The sequence below is a fragment of the Schistocerca nitens genome, chromosome 1 (assembly GCF_023898315.1).
Source record: "Schistocerca nitens isolate TAMUIC-IGC-003100 chromosome 1, iqSchNite1.1, whole genome shotgun sequence".
Taxonomy (NCBI): Eukaryota; Metazoa; Arthropoda; class Insecta; order Orthoptera; family Acrididae; genus Schistocerca; species Schistocerca nitens.
Window position 1 is genome coordinate 495,253,197 of NC_064614.1, and position 25,026 is coordinate 495,278,222.

The window sequence follows — 25,026 nt, forward strand, 5'->3', positions numbered from 1 at the left end:
TTTCTGCTACGTCTCATTACTTTCGCCTTTCTTCGATTTACTCTCAAATCGTTTTCTGTACTAGTTAGACTTTATTTCATTCAACAGGTCGTGTGATTCTTCTTCACTTTCTCTGGGGATAGCAATATTATCAGCGAATCTTATTGTTGATACCTATTCACTTTGAATTTCAATCGCACTCTTGAACATTTCTTTTATTTCCTTCATTGCTTCTTCAAGGTACAGATTGAACAGTAGGGGAGAAAGACTATACCTTGATTTGATCCATTATAAATGGTTTCTGAAAGCCTGCGACTGTAGATACAATAGGTTTGTTTATAAATAAATAAATCTTCTGCTACTAGTCACGATTTTTCTTTATTTTACTATTCGCACGACGCGTTTCGAGAAATAATTCTCATTTTCAAGTGCGTTTTTTGATGTGTGTTAAGCCATTTCTTTTGATGTCAGTGTATGTGAGTCTGCTTCAATTTGTTGACTTTTACTGTAATACATAAGAAACGCGATTTTTTTTAGTTGGGTATCAATTCTTTCTGTGAGGTTAGTGGCTAAAGTTTGAGAACAATTTGTACTTACAGTTTTCTAATGGTCCATTTGTGTAGAGTCTCATACACACTTAACATCACACACAACTTGTACACTTTACACATCGAAAATATCTTATATAAACAAAACAGTTACAGAGATCTTCTTACAGGTAGTTCACAGAGATAACATTATAGGTCTTCCACAGATTATGATATGCTTTTGTACAGAGGTTATTTATCTTAACAGTTTGATTTTAGAATTGTGCTTATTTATATGTTTTACTATTTTTATTTAAGTATATTATCGAAACATCTGAAGAAATTCACTGATTCACTTTCAAGTTTTTCATTTAATATTTTATCTTCATATTTTCTGTAATGTGAATATATCTCCAGTTCTTCAAGCAAATCCATTTTATGTCCTTTATTTAGTCGGTGGAGTACTTTGACATTTTGCTCTATTTTTCCAAATGGGTGTCCTGTATTATATATGTGTGTTGCTATTGCTGATGTAGTGTGTTTGTTGTGTATGTATGCTCTAATGTGCTCTGTGTACCTGGTGTTAATATTTCGGCCTGTTTGTCCTACGTAGAACTTGGAGCATTCCTGGCATGTTACTTTGTATATTCCAGAGTCTGAATATGGATCATGATTGCACTTTATATTATGTATTAGTTTTTGGTGTAGTTTATTGGATGTAGAAAACCCAATTTTTACTCTGTGATTTTTGAAAATATTTGCAATCTTCTGTGATACATTGCCTATGTATGGAATGCTAGATATATATTTGTTTCTCTCTTTTTCTTCTGTGGTGCAGTTTGTACCTGGGTTTCTCTTCACTTTGTCTAAGATTGTGTCAACCATGGAAGTATTGTAACCATTGGCAACTGCAATCTTCTTCACTGTGTTTATTTCTTGTTGCATATTTTCTTGGTTCAATGGTATTTTAGTTGCCCAATGCAGCATTGACCTGTATGCTGCCTGTTTATGGATATTTGGGTGACATGAGGTTGCAGGGATTGTGGTGTCAGTCATTGTGTTTTTCCTATAAATTTTGAATGTGCATGTGTTGTTGTGTCTTGTAATATTTAGGTCCAGAAAGTTGATACTTCTATTTTGCTCATGTTCCACTGTAAATTTGATTTTCTCATTTAGATTATTGAAATGATTAAGAATGTCTGTGATGTCTTTGGTATCTCCTTTCACTAACAGTAGTGTGTCATCTACATATCTCCTATAAAATTCTATTTTCTTTAGGCAAGGTTCTTGGCTGTCAAATAATTTTTGTTCTAAGTAATTTATGTATATGTCAGCTATGGTACCGGATATACATGATCCCATTGCTAGGCCATCTGGTTGCTTATAAATGTTGTCATTAAAGGTAAAGTAGTTGTAACTTAGGGTTAGCTGGAACTCCTTTCTGGACCTAAATATTACAAGACACAACAACACATGCACATTCAAAATTTATAGGAAAAACACAATGACTGACACCACAATCCCTGCAACCTCATGTCACCCAAATATCCATAAACAGGCAGCATACAGGTCAATGCTGCATTGGGCAACTAAAATACCATTGAACCAAGAAAATATGCAACAAGAAATAAACACAGTGAAGAAGATTGCAGTTGCCAATGGTTACAATACTTCCATGGTTGACACAATCTTAGACAAAGTGAAGAGAAACCCAGGTACAAACTGCACCACAGAAGAAAAAGAGAGAAACAAATATATATCTAGCATTCCATACATAGGCAATGTATCACAGAAGATTGCAAATATTTTCAAAAATCACAGAGTAAAAATTGGGTTTTCTACATCCAATAAACTACACCAAAAACTAATACATAATATAAAGTGCAATCATGATCCATATTCAGACTCTGGAATATACAAAGTAACATGCCAGGAATGCTCCAAGTTCTACGTAGGACAAACAGGCCGAAATATTAACACCAGGTACACAGAGCACATTAGAGCATACATACACAACAAACACACTACATCAGCAATAGCAACACACATATATAATACAGGACACCCATTTGGAAAAATAGAGCAAAATGTCAAAGTACTCCACCGACTAAATAAAGGACATAAAATGGATTTGCTTGAAGAACTGGAGATATATTCACATTACAGAAAATATGAAGATAAAATATTAAATGAAAAACTTGAAAGTGAATCAGTGAATTTCTTCAGATGTTTCGATAATATACTTAAATAAAAATAGTAAAACATATAAATAAGCACAATTGTAAAATCAAACTGTTAAGATAAATAACCTCTGTACAAAAGCATATCATAATCTGTGGAAGACCTATAATGTTATCTCTGTGAACTACCTGTAAGAAGATCTCTGTAACTGTTTTGTTTATATAAGATATTTTCGATGTGTAAAGTGTACAAGTTGTGTGTGATGTTAAGTGTGTGTGAGACTCTACACAAATGGACCATTAGAAAACTGTAAGTACAAATTGTTCTCAAACTTTAGCCACTAACCTCACAGAAAGAATTGATACCCAACTAAAAAAAATCGCGTTTCTTATGTATTACAGTAAAAGTCAACAAAATGAAGCAGACTCACACACACTGACATCAAAAGAAATGGCTTAACACACATCAAAAAACGCACTTGAAAATGAGAATTATTTCTCGAAACGCGTCGTGCGAATAGTAAAATAAAGAAAAATCGTGACTAGTAGCAGAAGATTTATTTATTTATAAACAAACCTAAAGACTATACCCTTGTCTTACACGATTTCATGCGAGCATTTCGTTGTTAGTCTTCCAATCTTATTATTCCTTCTTTGTTCTCATAAATATTGTATATTGCCGCCTTTCCCTATAGCTTACCCCTATTTTTCTCAGAATTTCGAATATCTTGCACCATTTTATACTGTAGAACGCGTTTTCCAGGTCGACAGTTCGTATGAAAGTGTCTCGATTTTCCTTCAGTCTTGCTCCAATTGTCAATCGGAACGTCAGAATAGCATCCTCAAGCCAAACTGTTCGTCATATAACAGATCCTCAATTTTCTGTTCCATTTCTCTGTATATTATTCTTGTGATCAACTAGAATGCATGAGCTGTTAAGCTGATTGTGCGATAATTCTCACACTTGTCTGGTCTCGCTATCTTCGGAATTGTATTGTGTGGATGACGTTTTTCCGAAAGTCTGATGGTATATCGCCAGTCTGCACACCGTCTTGAATAGTTGTATTTTTACCATGCCCCAAATGATTTTAGAAGTTCCGATGCAGTGTTATCTATCCCCTCTGCCGTCTTCAAAAACTCTTTTAAATTCTGGTTCTAATATTGGCTCCCCTATCTCTTCCCTATGGGCTCCTATTTTTTCTTCTATCAAGTCATCAGGCAAGTCCTCTCCCTCAAAGAAGCCTTCAGTGTGCTCTTTTCACCTGTACGCTCTCTGCATCGTGGAAGTGGAACTACTAGATTTATTCAAGCACGTGTTCGCTTCGACCTAGACGTTGAACAGAGTGAGCTTTTCGCAATGGGTAATCTCTTGTCACCCTTGTACATAATGATTTTATGGAAGGTTTGGAACAGACAGCACTTTAGTTGGCGGAGTTAATACCTACGTGCATTTGTCGATATGTGAATGACTCCTTTAAAAAGTCTGGTATCGGCGAGCGGTTCTAGGCGCTTCAGTCTGGAACGGCGCGTCCGCTACGGTCGCAGGTTCAAATCATACCTCGGGCATGGGTGTGTGTGATGTCCTTAGGTTAGTTAGGCTTAAGTAGTTCTATGTTCTAGGGACTGATGACCTCAGACGTTAAGTCCCATAGTTCTCAGAGCCATTCGAACAGGGAGCTATACTTATAAAACTCCGGTTGTCACCAACGGGGTGGCCTGCTTAGAAACTTGGTCCACAAAGTACGAGCCATATAGAATTCAGACGTCTTATCGGAGTAGCTACGCCAAATCCGTACTACAATTCTGCAAAATGGACATTTCAAACGAGAGATTCGCGGTGCCTTATACCCAGTGCATCTCAATTCGAGCAGCTAGAAGAAAGAGAATAACAGAGTGAAATGGTCGTCATGCCACACGACGGCAGACTATCATTGAAAATAGGAAGATTAGTGAAGGATTATAATCGTAAACATGTCTTTTGTCCGCAAACGAAGCTCTTCTGAGCTCAGTCAAGGACAATCTTGGTTTGAGACGTCTTGGCGTTTATAAGACAGATGCGTCGAACATCGAAGACACACCCATCTTAATCAAACAGAGAAATGTACACTGGAAGACCATTGTTCAGTGCAGAACATAACGTGGACTACAAAAGCACTAAAATTCTCTGGTCGACTTCTTCATACACACGTTTTCTTCGTGTTTTGTTTTGAATGTTCGACAAAACATGAATAAATAGTGTGGTCACATTCTCAATGCTGTGCTAGTCATAATTCTAAAGACGGGAGCTTTAAAACCAGCAAAACGAGCACTCATACAGAGCGGCAGCTACATGCATGTCCAAAGAACACTGCGGCGACTACAGTCGTTATAAAATACATTAATGAATTCGCAGTTGCGAATAAGGACAACCATCAGCCGTAGAATGGAATGAGAACAATGAAAATTTTAGGTGGACCGGGATACGAACCCGGAGTTTCCGCTTGTCGCGAGCGCTCGCATACATGTGCAAAGGAACTTTGCATCGTAACCAGAGTAAGACATGCACTGCAGTATCGCATTTATCTGCCTATACCGGGCGAGCGACCTTCAAGTACAACGTCTCCCCTGTAAGGGAATACACATAATGGATATACGACTACAGGTCGCAGACGCATCATTGACGACATATGGAAATTTGGGTCTTGGCGTGAGTCGTGCACGGACAGCCAGATGGTAAGGCGACCGCTCGCGGTAAGTGGAAAATCCGGGTTAGTGCCCCCGTCCGGCACAAATTTTCAGTGTCGTCATTCCATCCTACAGCTCATGGTTGTCCTTATTCGCCATTGCGAATTTATTTAATGTACTGATGATGCTTTTCAATAAATAAAATCGCAGCGAGTATGACATAAGAAAAGTGGTTATTCAGCTGAACGTAGACGGAACTAAAGGGACAGTTGTCACTACACGCTACCGAGGAAGACAGGGCAAGAAAAGTTAAACGAATTATTCGTCGTTTTAAACTTCTTCGCGTCCTCAGAAATTTCGTTATTTACTTATTTTCAACACACTCATCACTTGTGGCCTATCACTGATTAATTTTAAGTATCAGAAACTGACAAGAAGTCAACTCTAATGTTTCACCTATCCCACCAAGGTCTCCAATATCGTTATGACGCACGTAAGTCGCCCTGTGGAGCCTACGAGGAGGGCAGCGTGAAATTATCTACGAATCAATCATTACTGTGAAACGTCCACATACAATGCAATGTGCTCACGTTCTGTGAACTGCAACCGACGCTGACGGCAGTGAAACAGAAAAGCTGGAAGTGACAAGTTTTTAGTCTGTGACGCGATCATTTTTCGTTTACGGAATGCACCATAATTAATAGCTAAAAGCGACACAGGTGAGCGTATACGATATTAGAAGCAAAAAAATTCCAGTGAACACCGTTCGCAAATGATCCATTTGCGATATAATTGTAACTATGTGCATTAGAGCCGTCGTTGACTTCAGTATGTAGTCTTCTGATGATTAATACAAACGTATTTGAAATGTAAACTTTTCTGTTAGTCGCCCTTCTAATTGGGCTGAAAGTGTTGATCATTTCCCCAGCAACATAAAATGTCTGACAGGTGGCTAACAAGTTTCAAATCTGACCTAAAATAATTTATTCTGGACAATTCCTTCTATTCCAAGGACGATTTTTGTTAAAACTAGTAGCCTTAAAAAAATCTAGTTTTAAGTGTTGTTGCATGAGTGGGATGGAAAAAAAACATGTTCATGCATGTTAAAACTAGTCATGTATAGATTTACCCTTCACTTACTTTCAGTATACTCATCACTTACGGGCTAACGTTGATTAATTTACTGTCAGTCGACCCCTTCCACATAATTTCGATAAAATAATCGTTGAAATGTTCTATGGATCATATTGCTAACGAACTAAGTAACTAAGGTACCATTTCATATTGTTCGTGAGTCATCATATCAACAATGTTTCAATATTAGAGCTTGGTTAGTGTTACTAAGTTGGGGCAGATATTCTTCCCATAAAACTTGATGGACTGAGTCACCTGCGTTTCCTGCAGGATTTTGCCAGGTGCAACGTTGGGGAATGTGATGTGTGCATGATGGGGCATCGAAAAAATCTGATGTTGATGTAAGACGACCACTAGCACCCCAATATTCTCCAAGAAGGATAGCTCGAGAAAGACGTACCTCAGCCTGCAAGACTGCATGACCTGAGTCTTCTGTACATCACTTTTGCTGACACGTTTGAAGAACTGAAGCAGCGAACCGTACTGTCTTGTCATACTGTAATTTACGAGATGATACGGGGTTGTTTGAAAGGATTCATAACTCACTGCACAGACAAGTTCATTATTAGCCCTAAATGCGATTACGACAGGTGGAACATCTCCTTTAACTGGTGTGAGTGTGGAGTAAACTGTAGCACGTAATTTGCTGAACCGGTTTTTATTTCTTGTTAAGGTATGTCATAGGTGAAAATTGAGCCGAGTTATATAGAAATGATATTTCACATAGAAATCTATGGCGGTAAAACACTAAATCTCCGACATCGCAGAGGCCGGAAAATGTTGCTGCAAGAACGGGATCAACGACGACTGAAGTACAACTGTTCAGCAAGTAGCTGCAGATTTCAATGCTGAGCCATCAACAAGTGTCAGCGTGCGAATCATTCAACGAAACAACGTCGATATAGGTTTTCTGAGCCGAAGGTCCATTCGTGTACCCTTGATGACTGCACGACACAAAGCTTTACGCCTCGCCTGGGCCCGTCAACACCGACATTGGACTGTTGATGACTGGAAACAAGTTGCCTGCTCGGACGAGTCTCGTTTCAAATTGTATAGAGTGGATGTACGTGTACGGGTATGGAGACAACCTCATGAATCTATGGACCCTGCGTGTCAGCGGGGGACTGTTAAAGCTGGTGGAGGCTCTGTAATAGTGTGGGAAGTGTGCAGTTAGAGTTATATGGGACCCCTGATACGTCTAGCTAAGACTGTAACAGGGGACACGTACGTAAGCATCCTGTCTGATCACCTGCATCCATTCATGGCCATTGTGCATTCCGACGGACTTGAGCAATTCCAGAAGGATAATGCGACACCCCACACGTCCACAATTGCGAGAGATTGGCTCCAGGAACACTCTTCTGAGTTTAAACACTTCCGCTGGCCACCAAATTCCCCAAACATGAAAATTATTGTGCATATCTGGTATGCCTTGCAACGTGCTGTTCAGAAGAGATCTCCACCCTCTCGTTCTCTTGCGTACTTATGGATAGCCCTGCACGATTCATGGTGCCAGTTTTGTCCAGCTCTACTTCAGACATTAGTCGAGTCCATACCACGTCTTGCTGCGGTACTTCTGCGTGCTCTCAGGGGCCCCATACGATATTAGGCAGGTGTACCAGTTTCTTTGTCTCTTCAGTCTAGTATTAAAATGATATGAGTGTCTGATTATAATCAAAATGAATAAATAATACTGAATATGAACTAATGAAGTTAATACTATTCTAAACTAGATTGAAAATATTTAAAGAGGAATACGATCATAATCACAGTAATTATGAAATAGGCTGTAAGTATGCTGTAAGATATTAAAAAATATTCATTGGCTTCTTGTGAATTTCTTTATTGTTTCCTGTCATGAGTTGTTTCGGGACTATCTCATCATCTGATGACCCGATAAATAAACGTAATTTGTTTTCACATATGGTACGTCATAAGAGTATTATGACGGTCATTACAATAAAACAACAGTCAAAAGCAACAAAAAGTAAACCTCCTTTTCTGTTCACGTCTCGTTCGTAATCCATTACATACGGAAAAAATTTCTATGTCTTTCTTGCATCAGAGGCTTACGTTTTATTACTTTTGACTGTTGATTGTAATGACAATTATAACTCTCTTTTAACCTACCAAATGTAAAAACAAATTATGTTTACTTATCAGTTCATCAGAAGATGGGATACTCCCGAGACGCATCATGACAAGAAGCAGTAAAGAAATTCGGAAGAAACCACTGAATAGGTTTGAGCAAACTTACAACATTCCTGAAGTCTGTTTCATAATTAATACTAGCAGCAGTTGTACTACTGCAGCAGCGGTCACTAATAATGATAATAGCAATAATAATAATAATAATGACAATACTAAAAATAGCAAAAATGTGAATGTTGTGTGACGAGGGCCTCCCGTCGGGTAGACCGCTCGCCGGGTGCAAGGCTTTCGTTTTCACGCCACTTCGGCGACTTGCGCGTCGATGGGGGATGAAATGATAATGATTAGGACAACACCACACCCAGAGAAAATCTCCGACCAGGAATCGAACCCGGACCCTTAGGATTGACATTCTGTCGTGATGAGCTCTCAGCTACCGGGGGCGGACACTAAAAAGAGTGATAGCGGCAGATAGAAAAGTAATTTATAGGTGTACAAAATAGACGTTTTCTGATACAGCGAGTTCTGGAGATGGCAAATTTAAGGAGACTGCACGAGTAAAGAATACTGGGAAAAGAGGAAACTCTGGTTGGAAAGAAGGACGTACAAGGCTAACGAGTGCATACAGATGTAATGGTACTCCTTATTGTTACTTTAGTAGGTATGTCATTAACTGTCTTCTGAAGCTGGAAATGTTATTCAGTTCTCTAACATAATGCGGGAGGTTACCCTAGAGTCGGAGTCCTCCTCCTGAGTAAGACTTTGACAGAGTGGCTGCATGATGGACTGGGACAGAAAGGAGTTTGCTCTGTTGGGAACGAGTGTTCCTGTCATTTTGTTTGCATAAGAGCTTTAAGGTCGAGCCGGCCGAAGTGGCCGTGCGGTTAAAGGCGCTGCAGTCTGGAACCGCAAGACCGCTACGGTCGCAGGTTCGAATCCTGCCTCGGGCATGGATGTTTGTGATGTCATTAGGTTAGTTAGGTTTAACTAGTTCTAAATTCTAGGGGACTAATAACCTCAGCAGTTGAGTCCCATAGTGCTCAGAGCCATTTGAACCATTTTTTTAAGGTCGAGGAGAGATAGAGACAGTGTTCGCTGATAAAACAGTAGAGACCTCTGATATTAAAATTGAATAACTTGTACAATAATAAATTTGCATTTAGTTAAGTCTGTTAGTGGGAATTTACTTCTCTCATTTAACGAACATCTAAACCGCTATATTCCAGAAACGCGTCGTGAGTAAATCTTTGAGATTCACTAACTTCTTCGCAGTAGTTACGCCTCACTGTACTGATTAGTCGTCTCTAACAAATGTCACAAATGATTTCATTCAATCTTGTTATTTTGTGTTGGGTGTGTCTAGTGTGTAAGTCTTCATACAATCTGTGTACGTGCGTGTGTTCAAATGGTTCAAATGGCTCATAGCACTATGGGACTTAACATCTGCGGTCATCAGTACCCTAGGCTTAGAACTACTTGTACCTAACTAACCTAAGGACATCACACACATCCATACCCGAGGCAGGATTCGAACCTGCGACCATAGCAGCAGCGTGGTTCCGGACGGAAGCGTCTAGAACCGCTCGACCACAGCGGCTGGCCATGCGTGTGTGTGTGTGTGTGTGTTAGACAGAGAGTAGTTTGGTGAGTACATAACAACAATGTTATTGCTAAAGGAATCATACTTACAGAAAGAGTACCATTTCGAAGCCAGAAAGAGTGAGCTGTCGTTGTCTCCATGGAAGAGCAGTTGATGCCTAATCATGCCATTGTTGCCGCAGTGACGTTAGATATTGTCTCACAATGCACGTTTGCGCCCAGAGAAGAGAAAGTTATCTTACTATGTCTCTGCCCAAGTGATGAAGAATTATAAGCTCTGCTGAATTGAATGAACAGTCTAACGAGTACAGAAACTTGATTGATAGTAAATCGAAGAAAGAAGAATGTAATGAGAGCAGCAGAAAGGAGAAAAGAGAGAAACTTGGTATCAGAATTGGGGGTCGCGAAGTAAGGAATTCTGTTATGTAGGCACCAAAATAATCCATGATGAACGGAACGAGGAGGACATAAAAAGCAACGGCGCGGGGTAGCCATGCGGTCTTGAGCCCCTTGCCACGGTTCGCGAGGCTCCCCCCGTCTCGTAGGTTTGAGTCCTACCGCGTAGGTTAGTTTATTTTAGATTAAGTAGTGTGTAAGCCTAGGGACCGATGACCTTAGCAGTTTGCTCCCATAGGAACTTACCACAACTTTCCAAATAAAAAGCAGACTAGCACTGGCAAAAGCAGCATTCCTAGTCAGGAGAAGTCTACTAGTATCAAAAATTGGCCTTAACTTCAGGAGAAATTTCTGAGAATGTGCAAGGGTCACTCCAAAAGAAATGCATACTATTTTTGTAAAAATACAGTTTTCATTCTGTATGTGTGAAAGTTTTACAGTGTGTAGATACATCCTTCCCGCTTGTTTTCAAACTTAGTTCAACCTCTTCCAGTGAATGGCGCCGTCGCAGCATGTCTTCAAGATGACTGCTACACTTGACGTTCGTCAGAAGCAACGTGCTGTCATAGAATTCCTGTGCTGTGAAAAGGAGATAGTGGGAAACATCCACAAGAGGTTGAAAAAGGTCTTTGGAGATGCTGCTGTCGATCGCAGTACAGTTAGTCGGTGGGCAAGCAGGTTACGTGATGAAAGCGGGCACGGCAATATTGAAGATTGTCCTCGCAGCGCCAGGCCTCGTACTGCACACACTCCAGACAATGTGCAGAGAGTTACCGAATGGGTGACTGCTGACAGACGCATCACAGTGAACGAATTGTCACGCTACGCTGGGATAGGGGAATGAAATGTTTGCAGTGAACTGAAAATGTTGGCGTTAAAACAGGTTTATGCCAGGTGGGTTCCCAGCATGTTGACAGTGGCTCACAAAGAAACAAGAAAAACGGTATGCAGCGAACTTTTGGAACAGTACGAGAATGGTGGAGATGAATTTCTTGGAAGAATTGTGACAGGTGATGAAACATGGATCCATCATTTTTCACCAGAGACGAAGAGGCAATCAGTGGAGTGGCATCATGCAAATTCACCCAAGAAAAAAAATTCAAAACCACAACTTCTGCTGGAAAAGTGATGGCTACCGTGTTTTTCTGATGCATATGTGACGAAACTGAAGAAACTTCAAGCTCGACTGAGTCGTGTTCGGCCACATCGACAAAAACAGGATGTTTTGCTGTTGCACGACAATGCACGACCACGTGTCAGTCAACAAACCATGGAAGCGATCACAAAACTCGAATGGACAACACTGAAACACCCGTCGTACAGTCCTGACCTAGCTCCATGTGACTATCATCTCTTTGGGAAACTGAAAGACTGTCTTCGTGGAACAAGGTTTGAAGATGATGACTCCCTTGTGCACGCTGCCAAACAGTGGCTCCAACAGGTTGGTCCAGAATTTTACCGTGCGGGTATACAGGCGCTGGTTCCAAGATGGCGTAAGGTAGTTGAGAGGGATAGAAATAATGTGGAGAAATGAAAATATTGTTCCTAAAGGATGTATCTACACACTGTAAAACTTTCAAACATGTAGAATAAAAGATGGATTTTTAAAAAAATAGTGTGCATTTCTTTTGGAGTGACCCTCTTATATTTGGGGCACAGCGTTGTATGGCAGTGAAACATGGGCTGTGGAAAAACCGGAACAGAAGAGGATCGAAGGATTTGAGAACTGATACTATAGACAAATGTTGAAAATTAGGTGGACAGACACGGTAAAAAAAAAAAAAGAAAGAAATAGTCCTGAAGAAGAGTGAGTGGTATCTAAACTACGCACTTGTTTTCCATAGAGGAGACTAAGAGACAGCATGCGCAGTGAGGAGTGAGCGGTGGCTCACCATGCCCTTGTTGTCGCCTGAATAGAGGTGTCCGTTGTCGACGCAGAAGCGCCACACCTCGTCGTCGTACTCGAGCAGCGTGCCGCGGCTGTCGCCCGTGTTGGGGTCCCAGGCGCGGACGGTGCCGTCGTTGGAGCAGGAGTAGAGCGAGTCGCCGCACAACGCCAGGTGGTACACCACGCTGGGGTGCGCCTGGAACTCGCGCTCCAGGCTCAGGTCCGGCTTCCACACCTGCCGGCAGCATCGCCACCACTGAGCTCTCTTCTCTGCCAGGATTACAAGTTGATGAACTTTCAATTTCCTACACTGTATTCTAAAGCCTTAAAGAGCACGAAGAGCACAATTTTATTAAATGAGTCGGCATTTTTCCACTTTTTCTGTGTTTACCGACTCCTCTTCTTCGTTACCTAACAATTTTTAAACCATTATCATGTGAAACTTACAGGCACATTAAAACTGTGTGCTGGACCGAGACTCGAACTAGGGACATTGCCCGCGAAGGGCAAAGGTCCCGAGTTCGAGTCTCGGTCCGGCACACAGTTTTAATCTGCCGGGAAGTTTCACATCAGCGCACACTCCGCTGCAGAGTGAAAATTTCATTCTGGAAACATCCCCTAGGCTGTGGCTAAGCCATGTCTCCGCAATATCCTTTCTTCCAGGAGTGCTAATTCTGCAAGGTTCGCAGGAGAGCTTCTGCGACGTTTGGAAGGTAGGAGACGAGGTACTGGCGGAATTAAAGCTGTGAGGACGGGGCGTGAGTCGTGCTTGGGTAGCTCAGTTGATAGAACACTTGCCCGCGAAAGGCAAAGATCCCGAGTTCGAGTCTCGGTCCGGCACAGAGTTTTAATCTTTTTTTGTCTAAAACTGACATGGTGAGACCGTGGCTGTGTACAGTTAATGTAGGTTAATTCTTACAGAGAACAAAACAGCAACCAGCCACTATTAATACTGCTATTTATTTAGGTAAATAGCGCCGTTACCGGTTTCGAACTGGAAAGTTCATCATCAGGCGGCTGTTCACATGATTTTCAAGATGCACTTTACATTATCGTCCGTTTTCGATTTTTTATTATTCCACTGTGGCGAAGTATTTTTGGTGTGTTGTTGCCGTCGAAAATTCCGCGCGATTTTGTTGCGAAGTTGCAGGATTGTATTTTTCGAATCTTCCTAAATATATCCAGCAGTTACGTAATTTGAACATCACCATCTTGTGAAAAGCACCATACACACACACCAAAAAGAATTTGCCACGTGTGTGTGTGGTGCTTTTCACAAGATGGTGATGTTCAAATTACGTAACTGCTGGATATATTTAGGAAGATTCGAAAAATACAATCCTGCAACTTCGCAACAAAATCGCGCGAAATTTTCGACGGCAACAACACACCAAAAATACTTCGCCACTGTGGAATAATAAAAAATCGAAAACGGACGATAATGTAAAGTGCATCTTGAAAATCATGTGAACAGCCGCCTGATGATGAACTTGCCAGTTCGAAACCGGTAACGGCGCTATTTACCTAAATAAATAGCATAGTGGGTGGTTGCTGTTTTCTTCTCTGTAAGAATTAACCTACATCAGTTTTAATGTGCCAGGAAGCTTCATATCAGCGCACACCCCGCTGCAGAGTGAAAATTTAATTCTCATAATCATTTATTTAGCAATATAAACATTGCACTACAATACCGTCACGAAACAGGAGCACTTACCTAATATGCATTCACTGCTAAACAGTATGCATGATAAAATCAGTTTCTCCAGTGATATCTAATTAAATGATTGTATTAGCTTTTAAGATGTTAATACAAAGAAAAAGGATTCGATGCTACGTACAAATTAGGAATTCCTTGTAAATTACAGACACAGCAAGCCGTTTTACCTCTGATAAATGTACAGGGCGTCTTTCCTAAGAGTCGTCAGGCGCTTTTTCCCTGGTGTTTCATCAGAGATTTCCAATTTAGTTTTTGCATTGCGTAGCTGTAGTCAGCCCAGACAAACACTGCTCATCACGTGTTCCACGCGACGACCAGTGTCGATAGAAAGTGTCGCTTTGTTTCGAATTACAAAGAAAATGGTTTTTAAAGTGGAACTTTACGTGCCCATTGGATAGAGTGGTCCCAGATTATTGTAGTACGATATTTATTTTATAGATATGTAATAACAGGGAGGGTAAAACAGGGAGAATAAACACAGTCCAGCAGTGAGTCAGTGGCCCTGCATGTTTGGCGGCAGCAGTAAGCGTGGGCGAGGACAGTGCTGTCGGCGCTGGACTACTGATTATTCTTCGTGTTGTGCTGTACCTGTTATTGCATATCGATAAAACGAATATCGCAGAATACTAATTTGAGACCTCTCTGTCGAATGGGCACGTAAAATTCCGATTTGTAATGGGAAACAAGCCAACGCTTTCCGTCAAAACTGGTGTCGTGTGAGAGACGGAATGAGCAGTATTTGCTTGGGCTGACTCCGGCTACACAATGCAAGAACCAAATTGCAAATATCTGATGAAACACCAGAGAAAATGCTCCTGACGACTCTTACAAGAGAGACATTGCACATACAACTGATCCTAAATGCTGGTTATTATTTTATTTAGTACAAACAATCGATTGTACTAGTATTAACATATTTACAATGATTTGTCTGATAAGTATGAGTACTAATTTTGTGTATCTATTTCGGCAGTCTTGAGATTCAGCGAACAAGCGAGTAATGGTATCAATATTTACCGACGCCTTTGAGGCACTCGTCTTCAGAGCTGATTTTGTGTTCAGCTAACATGTGTCGCTTGTAGATTTACTTCTCTGATATCTTCTGATTAAAAAACGGCAAGTTCGATTCACAGTAACATTTCTTACAGTATAAGGTACAAAATTAACACAGGAATCGTTTTTTAGCGTAGTTACACATAGTTTTCTTTAGCGCCGTGCGTGCAAACAAATAGGTTGTCGCGTTTCAGTTCCTTGTAACATCTAATTTTACTGATTATATGCTGCGAAATGTTTCTTCTAATGGAGAATAAACACCGCAGATAATATTGTTTCACAAATTATGTCGAAAATGTTAGCTGCTGAGATAATATAAATTATGTCCCCTGACTGTGCACATATCGGATCATTACCGAAAACTTGAAACGTGACGAAAACTGTTTATGCCCACACTTCAGAGTAATGGGCATATTATTTACTGAGTTTTGGTGGGTTTTTATAGTTAGAGGGATCATACTGACTTTCGTGACTATTTATTTTAGATTTATAAGAACGACTTCTTAGAGATTCTATAGCAAATTAAACTCTAGTTGATCGTTTGAGATGCTGCTGATAAGAGGTTACACAAGAGCACGCAGAAGATTCTGACTTGGGAGAAAGCTCTGGTACAGATTTGGTAGCTGTTGCTTCTATGGTTTCAGACACTACTACAGTGACTGATGGAAGTCTGGGTAACACATCGTCAAGTGAACCAGGAGGTGAAACATCTAGTGCAAATGCAGCAGGTGAGATAAACGGTCTCCCTGTCCTCGTGGAAGCATTTCATCAAAGCTGTGAAGGCGACTCTGATACGGAACTGGCTGAAAATGTGGATTTATATTCATGGACTAAGGTTGATAGTGAACCCAAGTCCTTTAGGAAATGTCTTCCTTCTGAGGGCATATGTTTACTAGCAGAAGTTGAAATTGCTAATTTCCTGCAAGAATTTTTCAAGCTTTTTCGGCACAGATTTTGTGCTCCTGATTCATTAGTATGGATGTTTACCCCTCACAACGCATGGTGGGCTTAGAAATACGTAATGAATTGAGTGTTTTTATTGATTACTATTGTTAAAGAGTACATGCTGACATGCGTCTCACTGTTATGGTGGATAGAACATTTTATCATTTAAAGGGTTTACCAGTAACGAATCAAACCACCCGTCGGTCCATTAAAAGGCATATTTGCACACAATGAAAGAGACTGGTAAAAGCTGATGAAGAAGAGATTAACAAAGAAACAGCAGTCCTAAAAATTTTAGCCAAAATGGACGGTGTTGGACCGCAAACAGTTAAGGAAATGAATAAAAATCAGTTGAAAATTAAAACTCAGCCACCAGTCGGATTATCTGTAAAGGTAAATATTTAAAGGAAAGACTAAATTCGCAGTGCGCTCCATATTACCGTCAGATTTCTAGGAAAACAGCCCATTTTTTTAAAAAAAAATGGGTTTAGCACTAGAAAAGGTCACAAAGATACTTTGGACATAACCACCCATAAAACGGAACCGTTAAATGAATCGGTAATATACAACATTGACCGTGATGGTTGTGATATGACAGCCACATCGGGCAAACCAGGAGAAAAATTCGGATTCGTTTTAAAGAGCACTGTAAACCTAACGATAATAAAGCAAATGCTTTCCCGCTGCACATTACAAATAACAAACACACGTCCCGAAACATTAACGATAGGTTTTAAACCCTCCATCGTGTAAAGAGAGAGGGAAGACAATGAAAATTCTAGGAGATATCGAAGTTTATAGTCATTTTAACGATTCTGTATATAGCTCGTTTAACAACTGGTAATAAGTACGGTTCTTAATAAACTGAAAATAACTTCACCACACAAACAAGAGCTAAATGAAGTAGTTTTGACAACTTACATAAGGTAACGCTGAGGAAGTATCGTCAGCCTGTAAACTGAAAAGCGAGCACCGCTTATGGCGGGGGAAGTTGCCTTTCCCGGAAGAACGCTGAAACTGCCGTAAATGATGACTAAGAATGAATTTCCTCTCTGGCAGTGAAGAAGAGAGTGCACGGATTTACGTAGACTCTATCCGTAGATGTTCCTTGCGTTAGTGTTGTTAGTAACTCATATCTGTATTCCATGTATTGTTAACGCACTTTATGGAAAATTAGCATCCCCACCCCCCTGCCAGCGTGTCTGGCGGCTGCGTCGCCAGTTACTTATACGGCCCACTGTGAAAGGTAGGTGCTACTTTGTGAAACACCCTGGAGTTGCTTCTTGTAACTTAGTGAGGTACATAAGAGTGGGGAATCACCTGATCACTCTTCAGTTTGCAGACCCATGAAGGAGGGAAGTGCATAACCACAATCCAGCGATCTACCTTCTCTTGTGCTTCTTTCTACACTCCACCCTTGCCTCCTCAACCCCCTTACAACCAAAGAACACAATTTATCCTTTAACCCGACTCTACTGCACGTAGACGTGGTACAAACATTTAATATTATTCTTAACCAACTTCATCCTTATACACTCCTGGAAATGGAAAAAAGAACACATTGACACCGGTGTGTCAGACCCACCATACTTGCTCCGGACACTGCGAGAGGGCTGTACAAGCAATGATCACACGCACGGCACAGCGGACACACCAGGAACCGCGGTGTTGGCCATCGAATGGCGCTAGCTGCGCAGCATTTGTGCACCGCCGCCGTCAGTGTCAGCCAGTTTGCCGTGGCATACGGAGCTCCATCGCAGTCTTTAACACTGGTAGCATGCCGTGACAGCGTGGACGTGAACCGTATGTGCAGTTGACGGACTTTGAGCGAGGGCGTATAGTGGGCATGCGGGAGGCCGGGTGGACGTACCGCCGAATTGCTCAACACTTGGGGCGTGAGGTCTCCACAGTACATCGATGTTGTCGCCAGTGGTCGGCGGAAGGTGCACGTGCCCGTCGACCTGCGACCGGACCGCAGCGACGCACGGATGCACGCCAAGACCGTAGGATCCTACGCAGTGCCGTAGGGGACCGCACCGCCACTTCCCAGCAAATTAGGGACACTGTTGCTCCTGGGGTATCGGCGAGGACCATTCGCAACCGTCTCCATGAAGCTGGGCTACGGTCCCGCACACCGTTAGGCCGTCTTCCGCTCACGCCCCAACATCGTGCAGCCCGCCTCCAGTGGTGTCGCGACAGGCGTGAATGGAGGGACGAATGGAGACGTGTCGTCTTCAGCGATGAGAGTCGCTTCTGCCTTGGTGCCAATGATGGTCGTATGCGTGTTTGGCGCCGTGCAGGTGAGCGCCACAATCAGGACTGCGTACGACCGAGGCACACAGGGCCAACACCCGGCATCATGGTGTGGGGAGCGATCTCCTACACTGGCCGTACACCACTGGTGATCGTCGAGGGGACACTGAATAGTGCACGGTACATCCAAACCGTCATCGAACCCATCGTTCTACCATTCCTAGACCGGCAAGGGAACTTGCTGTTCCAACAGGACAATGCACGTCCGCATGTATCCCGTGCCACCCAACGTGCTCTAGAAGGTGTAAGTCAACTACCCTGGCCAGCAAGATCTCCGGATCTGTCCCCCATTGAGCATGTTTGGGACTGGATGAAGCGTCGTCTCACGCGGTCTGCACGTCCAGCACGAACGCTGGTCCAACTGAGGCGCCAGGTGTAAATGGCATGGCAAGCCGTTCCACAGGACTACATCCAGCATCTCTACGATCGTCTCCATGGGAGAATAGCAGCCTGCATTGCTGCGAAAGGTGGATATACACTGTACTAGTGCCGACATTGTGCATGCTCTGTTGCCTGTGTCTATGTGCCTGTGGTTCTGTCAGTGTGATCATGTGATGTATCTGACCCCAGGAATGTGTCAATAAAGTTTCCCCTTCCTGGGACAATGAATTCACGGTGTTCTTATTTCAATTTCCAGGAGTGTATATAAAATTCTCGTGTTACTGTGTTAGTTGCCATACTCCTCCGAAACGACTCGATCGATTCTGATAAAATTTTACATGTATATTCGGTAGGTCTGAGAATCGATTTTTATTTTTTTATGATGTGGCGTTACAAAATACACGCAACGCTAAATTTTCACCCTTCTACCACCAACGTCTATTTTTAATAGCGATTTTAGTAATTTAATAATTTTCAACCCCGGTCGATAACTGATCAATTATCACTTGATCAGTTATCCCCGCCAGGTGTCTACCGGTGACAGTCTTTCACTATTCGATAGACAGGTAATTGAAGAAAACGTACCAAAGGCAACGACTCGAATATCCCTCTCTGAATCGATGTAACTAGACCGAGAAATTTAACTAGGTAGCACGCGTCATTCGCCAAACCGACATTTAGGCCTAGCGCACACGCATCGATTTTTATCGTACGGAAATATATCGTACGATCAAATTCTTTTAGTGGAACAAAGAAGTTCCTATGCTCTACTTTGTTCCTCTAAAAGAATTTAATAGTACAATATTTTTATGTACGATAAAAATCAATGCGTGTGTGCTTGGCCTTATTCATAATGTTAGCGAACACGTTTCTACACGAAATTGCTGCCATGTTTGTATGCTCATGGACGAGCCGTGTATCGGCTGCAATTGTTAAATCCGCGCGATCTACCGTAGAAACGCTAGAATTAATAGTGGCCGATGCTGCCGGACTTCCCCCTATGCCTTTTCTCACTCCCTACACAGTTTTCGGCCATTACTATTGTTTGTGTCACGAGCTCCAGCCAACAACGGCTATTGTGTTACACGTATACATTGTGTTACACGCATACACTATTCTTATAGACTAGAGATAATTTATATGGCCAAACAACGTTTGCCGCGTCAGCTATAACATATAAAGATTTTCAGAGGCGGAACGAAGTTCGCCGGGTATACATTGTGTTGCACGTATTCATTTTTCTTATAGACTAGAGATAATTTATATGGCAAAAAACGTTTGCCGGGTCAGCTATAACATATAAAGATTTTCAGAGGCGGAACGAAGTTCGTCGGGTATAGATAGTTTAATAATAAACATTAATTTGATACCGTTAAATCATGATTTTAATAATCTGCAATTTTTCTTTCCCTGCAACAAGGAAACTATAGGATTCTTTTGCTTTAAGTAGACTGTAATTTAATATAGAATTGGAAACATTTTCGCTAGAAGCTGTGGTTTTAGATTTATTCAAGAAAAATATAAAAAGCGAATCTTAAGGAGGAGAAGGTGGAGGAGATTAGTGTGTAACCTCCCGTCGACAACGAGGTCATTAGAGAGGGAGCACAAGTTTGGATAAGGGAAGGATGGGGAAGGAAATCGATTGTGCCCTTTCAAAGCAACCATCCCGACATTTGCCGGAAGCGTTTTAGGGAACTGACGGAAAACCTAAATCTGGATGGCTGGACGCGGGTTTGAACCGTGGTCCGCCTGACTGCGAGTCCACCGAATTGAACTTTAAACGTCCCCGCACCTCCACGGTCATAGCCCATCAGTCACAATTTTAATATGTTGTTCATGGTACTCTTTCCTGCCACTGAACAAAAATTTGCAACTACACGAATTTTTCCCCTATTCGAACTTTTCTGATCTTCTTTGACTGGATTCGTAGGCTGCGTAATTAATTAGGTTACCAAATACCGTACAACCCGAAGACACACTGCCGCGACCGTGCTCACAGTTAGACGCTCCACAGGGCCCATTAAAGTGGATTTTGTAATATCGGCACAATCCTTAATTGATATACAGAATATATCGTCAGGACATATTCACAGTTTCACCGTGAATGAATTTATGAAGATTAGCACTCTCTCCTGCCACTGAACAAAAATTTGCAACTACATAATTTTTTCCTTTGTTCGAAGTTTTTTGATTTTCTTTAACAGGGCTAGTAGACTGCATAATTAATTAGGCTACCAGACACATTACAATACAAAAACGCAATGCCGCGAACGTTCTCAGATTTCGACGCGCCAAAGAGCCAGTTAATGTGAATTGAAGATTAATAGAAGACAACAAACGAACTTGTTTGAGATGCAAAAGACCATACATTTTCAGAAAACATTAGCGTTTTCCGAGACGAAGTAACAGATGACGCATTCTTGTTGACTCTACCGTCTGCAATGGTGTCCTCTCCATTATTTTCGGTTTTAGTCAACGCGAAGTCGAATTTAATCCCACATCACATCCGTGGAACAAGTTGCTGGTATACCTGTAGGTGGAAATTCTGTAGCTGATTTCTACATCATACGCACTATCCAGTCTCACTAATGTGACCACTTGTTAGACGCCTGAGTAGCCACCTTTTGGAGCGCAACCACCGAGAGACGTGCAGAAAGAGAGTCAGTGAGGCTTTCGAAGATACCGACAGTGATGTGGAGCTATGCCGACTCCAGTCTTCTGACCAGCTGCTGTAGGTTTCTCTGTTGAGGATCCATGGCGCGAACAGCCCGATCGAGGTGGTCCCACAGAGTCTCGATTGGATTCAAATCCGGGGAGTTTGGTGGCCAGGGAATACGGTAAAATCATGCTGCTGCTCTTCGAACCACGCAATACACAGCGAGCTGTGTGGCAGGTTGCATTGTCCTGCTGGTAGATACCATCGTGCTGAGAATAGATGAATACTTGTGTTGATCCAATGAGTGTTCCGAAATTAAGAGATCACCCAGGGGATGCTCCCACCTCCGGCATGGACCATTTCGACAATTGTTGTAATATGTTTGCTACCTGTCCGACGGAGCATAAAACGTGATCCGACTGAAAAGGCCACCTGTCGACGTCCAGTTGCGGTACTGCCATGCAAATTCCGGCCTTTGTCGCCAATGAACAGCCATCAGCATGGGTGCAGAAACCATGCGCTTGCTGCGGAGGCCCAGACGCAACAACGTTCGCTAAACGATCGTTGAGGAAACACTGTTGGTAGCCTCTTGGTTCATCTGGGCGGTCAGTTGCTCAACAGTGGACGTCTATTCGCCCGAACACAAAAAAAGTGTATGAAATCATGTGGGACTTAACAACTAAGGTCATCAGTCCCTAAGCTTACACACCACTTAACCTAAATTATCCTAACGACAAACACACACACCCGTGCCCGAGGGAGGACTCGAACCTCCGCCGGGACCAGCCGCACAGTCCATGACTGCAGCGCCTCAGACCGCTCGGCTAATCCTGCGCGGAGACCGCACACATTTCCGCAGCCGTCGTTCACCACTGTCATCTATGGCCCATCGTGCACCACATTTGCCATTGCGCCATTCCACTGTACACGGTATACTTTAACAACGGGAGCACGCGAACATTTTATAAACTTAGCCATTTCGGGTATGCTCCCACCCTAGGCCCGACAGTCAATGATCACGACCTTATGGACGTCAGATAAATCACTCTATTACCGCATTGCGACAACGACTGCATTGAAACTTCCTGGCACATTGAAACTGTGTGCCGGACCGAGACTCGAACTCGGCACCTTTGCCTTTCGCGGGTAAGTGCTCTACCAACTGAGCTACCCAAGCACGACTCACGCCACGTCCTCACAGCTTTACTTCTGCCAGTACCTCGTCTCCTACCTTCCAAACTTTACAGAAGCTGTCAGGCGAACCTTGCAGAACTAGCACTCCTGAAAGAAAGGATATCGCGGAGAAATGGCTTAGCCACAGCCTAGAGGATGTTTCCAGAATGAGGTTTTCACTCTGCAGCGGAGTGTGGGGTGATATGAAACTTCCTGGCAGATTAAAACTGTGTGCCGAACCAAGACTCGAACTCGGGGCGTGAGTTGTGCTTGGGTAGCTCAGTTGGTAGAACACTGACTCGCAAAAGGCAAAGGTGCCGAGTTCGAGTCTCGGTCCGGCACACAGTTTTAGTCTGCCAGGAAGTTTCATATCAGCACACACTCCGCTGCAGAGTGAAAATCTCATTCTGGAAACATCCCCTAGGCTGTGGCTAAGCCATGTCTCCGCAATATCCTTTCTTTCAGGAGTGCTAGTCCTGCATGGTTCGTAGGAGAGCTTCTGTAAAGTTTGGAAGGTAGGAGACGAGGTAGTGGCAGAAGTAAAGCTGTGAGGACGGGGCGTGAGTCGTGCTTGGGTAGCTCAGTTGGTAGAGCACTTGCCCCCGAAAGGCAAAGTTCCCGAGTTCGAGTCTCGGTCCGGCACACAGTTTTAATCAGCCAGGAAGTTTCATATCAGCGCACACTCCGCTGCAGATTGAAAATCTCATTCTGGACACGCTTTGTATGTCCTTCACTACTAGTGTTGCCAACAACCGTCTGCAAGTGGTTATTTCAAGATGGCGTCGAACATAGGCGGTGGCCACATTAACGTGACTGGACCTGGACTGTGTGCTTGCTTGCGAATATATACGATGAACAGTGGGGCGATGAGATATATTATGAGCCCTATACCGTACGCCACAGCAAGTGATAGAACATGTCTCGCCAGTTGCAGCGACCGTCTTTAGCGGGGAGCTTGTTACTGTCTCAGGTCAGTTTAATACTTTAATGCTGCACGTTTAAATAGACTCATGCTCTCGATAACAAATTGCAAAGTTAAGGAATTTACTGGGTACCATTTCACTGACATTTTGATTCCCTCCCAACCCGGGAAGTATCCCAGCGTTCGGCGGGCAACTAGTGTGACGTGAAGTACTCGTTACGGGGCCCGTATTTAACGTGGGCCCTGGGCATAGCATGACGACGGCAGTGCGAGGACTAGCGGTGAGCTACCAGTCTTACTATGCACTTCCGGTCAGGGATTTCATCTTGGAAAACAGTCGCCGTCTCACACAGCCCACACCCTGTGTGGTTTCTGATGTCGTTGCTGGGAGACACCCGCTAGGCGGCAGTTTTTCTTCTCTTCTGCTTGCTCTTAACGTCTGGCTGACAGCACTACGGCACTGCGCAGCGAGGCTGCAGTTGGCAAGCGGTTGGCAGCGTGCCCCTCTCCTCTCGGAATAGTCCGCCGCTCTCTCATCCGTTACAGGCGGTTCGGCGTGGCGCTCTGCTTACGTACACACTCACTCGCTACTCTTCTAGAACCGTATGTGCTCATATCAGACAGGTCAAGTAGTGCACTCCAGCAGTTACTCCGGAGGCTATTTATTTTGCAACCTTCGATCGGTCGAGAAATAGAAACCACAGAGAAAATTAAAAAAAAAGTTTCATTTGTAAAATTTAACTACACCTTCCGGTTACTTCTACACATTGAGGCCGCTTCGACTTAGACATTTGTCACGTGGTACCAACTTTCCCTCGTCATGGAAGGCAGGCTGCCTGTGACTTCCGCCATTTCCCTACGCTCATCCACAGCTCGTTGTCTGTACCAAATGCTGTCATAGCCGGCGGTTCATGTGAGCGAAGAGATGAAAATCCGGGGTGTGTGGTGGATGATCAAACACTTGTCGTCGAAAACGCTGCATGATCTCACGAAGAAGGAAAGCATGACAGTTATGTTATGTGGACTGCATGAAATGAGGCGAGACCCCTTACATTTTACGGGAGACATTGCTATCATATTTTGTGCTCAGTGGACGCCCAAAACTGAAAAGTTCAACGTGACGCGATAGACGGGAATACTAGAGACACGGCGCAACACATCTGCTCAATGTTTCACCACACGCTCACTGTGGTTTTAATTTCGCGACCCATCGCAAGTTGGAAGAAAAGGGCCCTAGTAGAAACCTGAGGGCAAAAGTTACGGGAAGGGTTGTCTCACTTGAAGATGTACTACCATGTACGACACTCGAATGTTGCAGCTGGGTCTGTGGATGGCCCGACGATACAGA

General features: G+C 42.9%; 1 protein-coding gene across 1 annotated transcript in view; it reads right to left on the bottom strand.

Annotated features, from left to right (window-relative positions):
- The window catches only part of LOC126252702 (myosin heavy chain kinase B), a 73,469-nt gene that overhangs the window by 26,437 nt on the left and 22,006 nt on the right, over nt 1-25,026 (bottom strand). Inside the window, exon 2 of the mRNA XM_049953608.1 lies at nt 12,523-12,753. Coding sequence (XP_049809565.1) covers nt 12,523-12,753 — 231 coding nt within the window. The remainder of the gene's footprint in view (nt 1-12,522; nt 12,754-25,026) is intronic.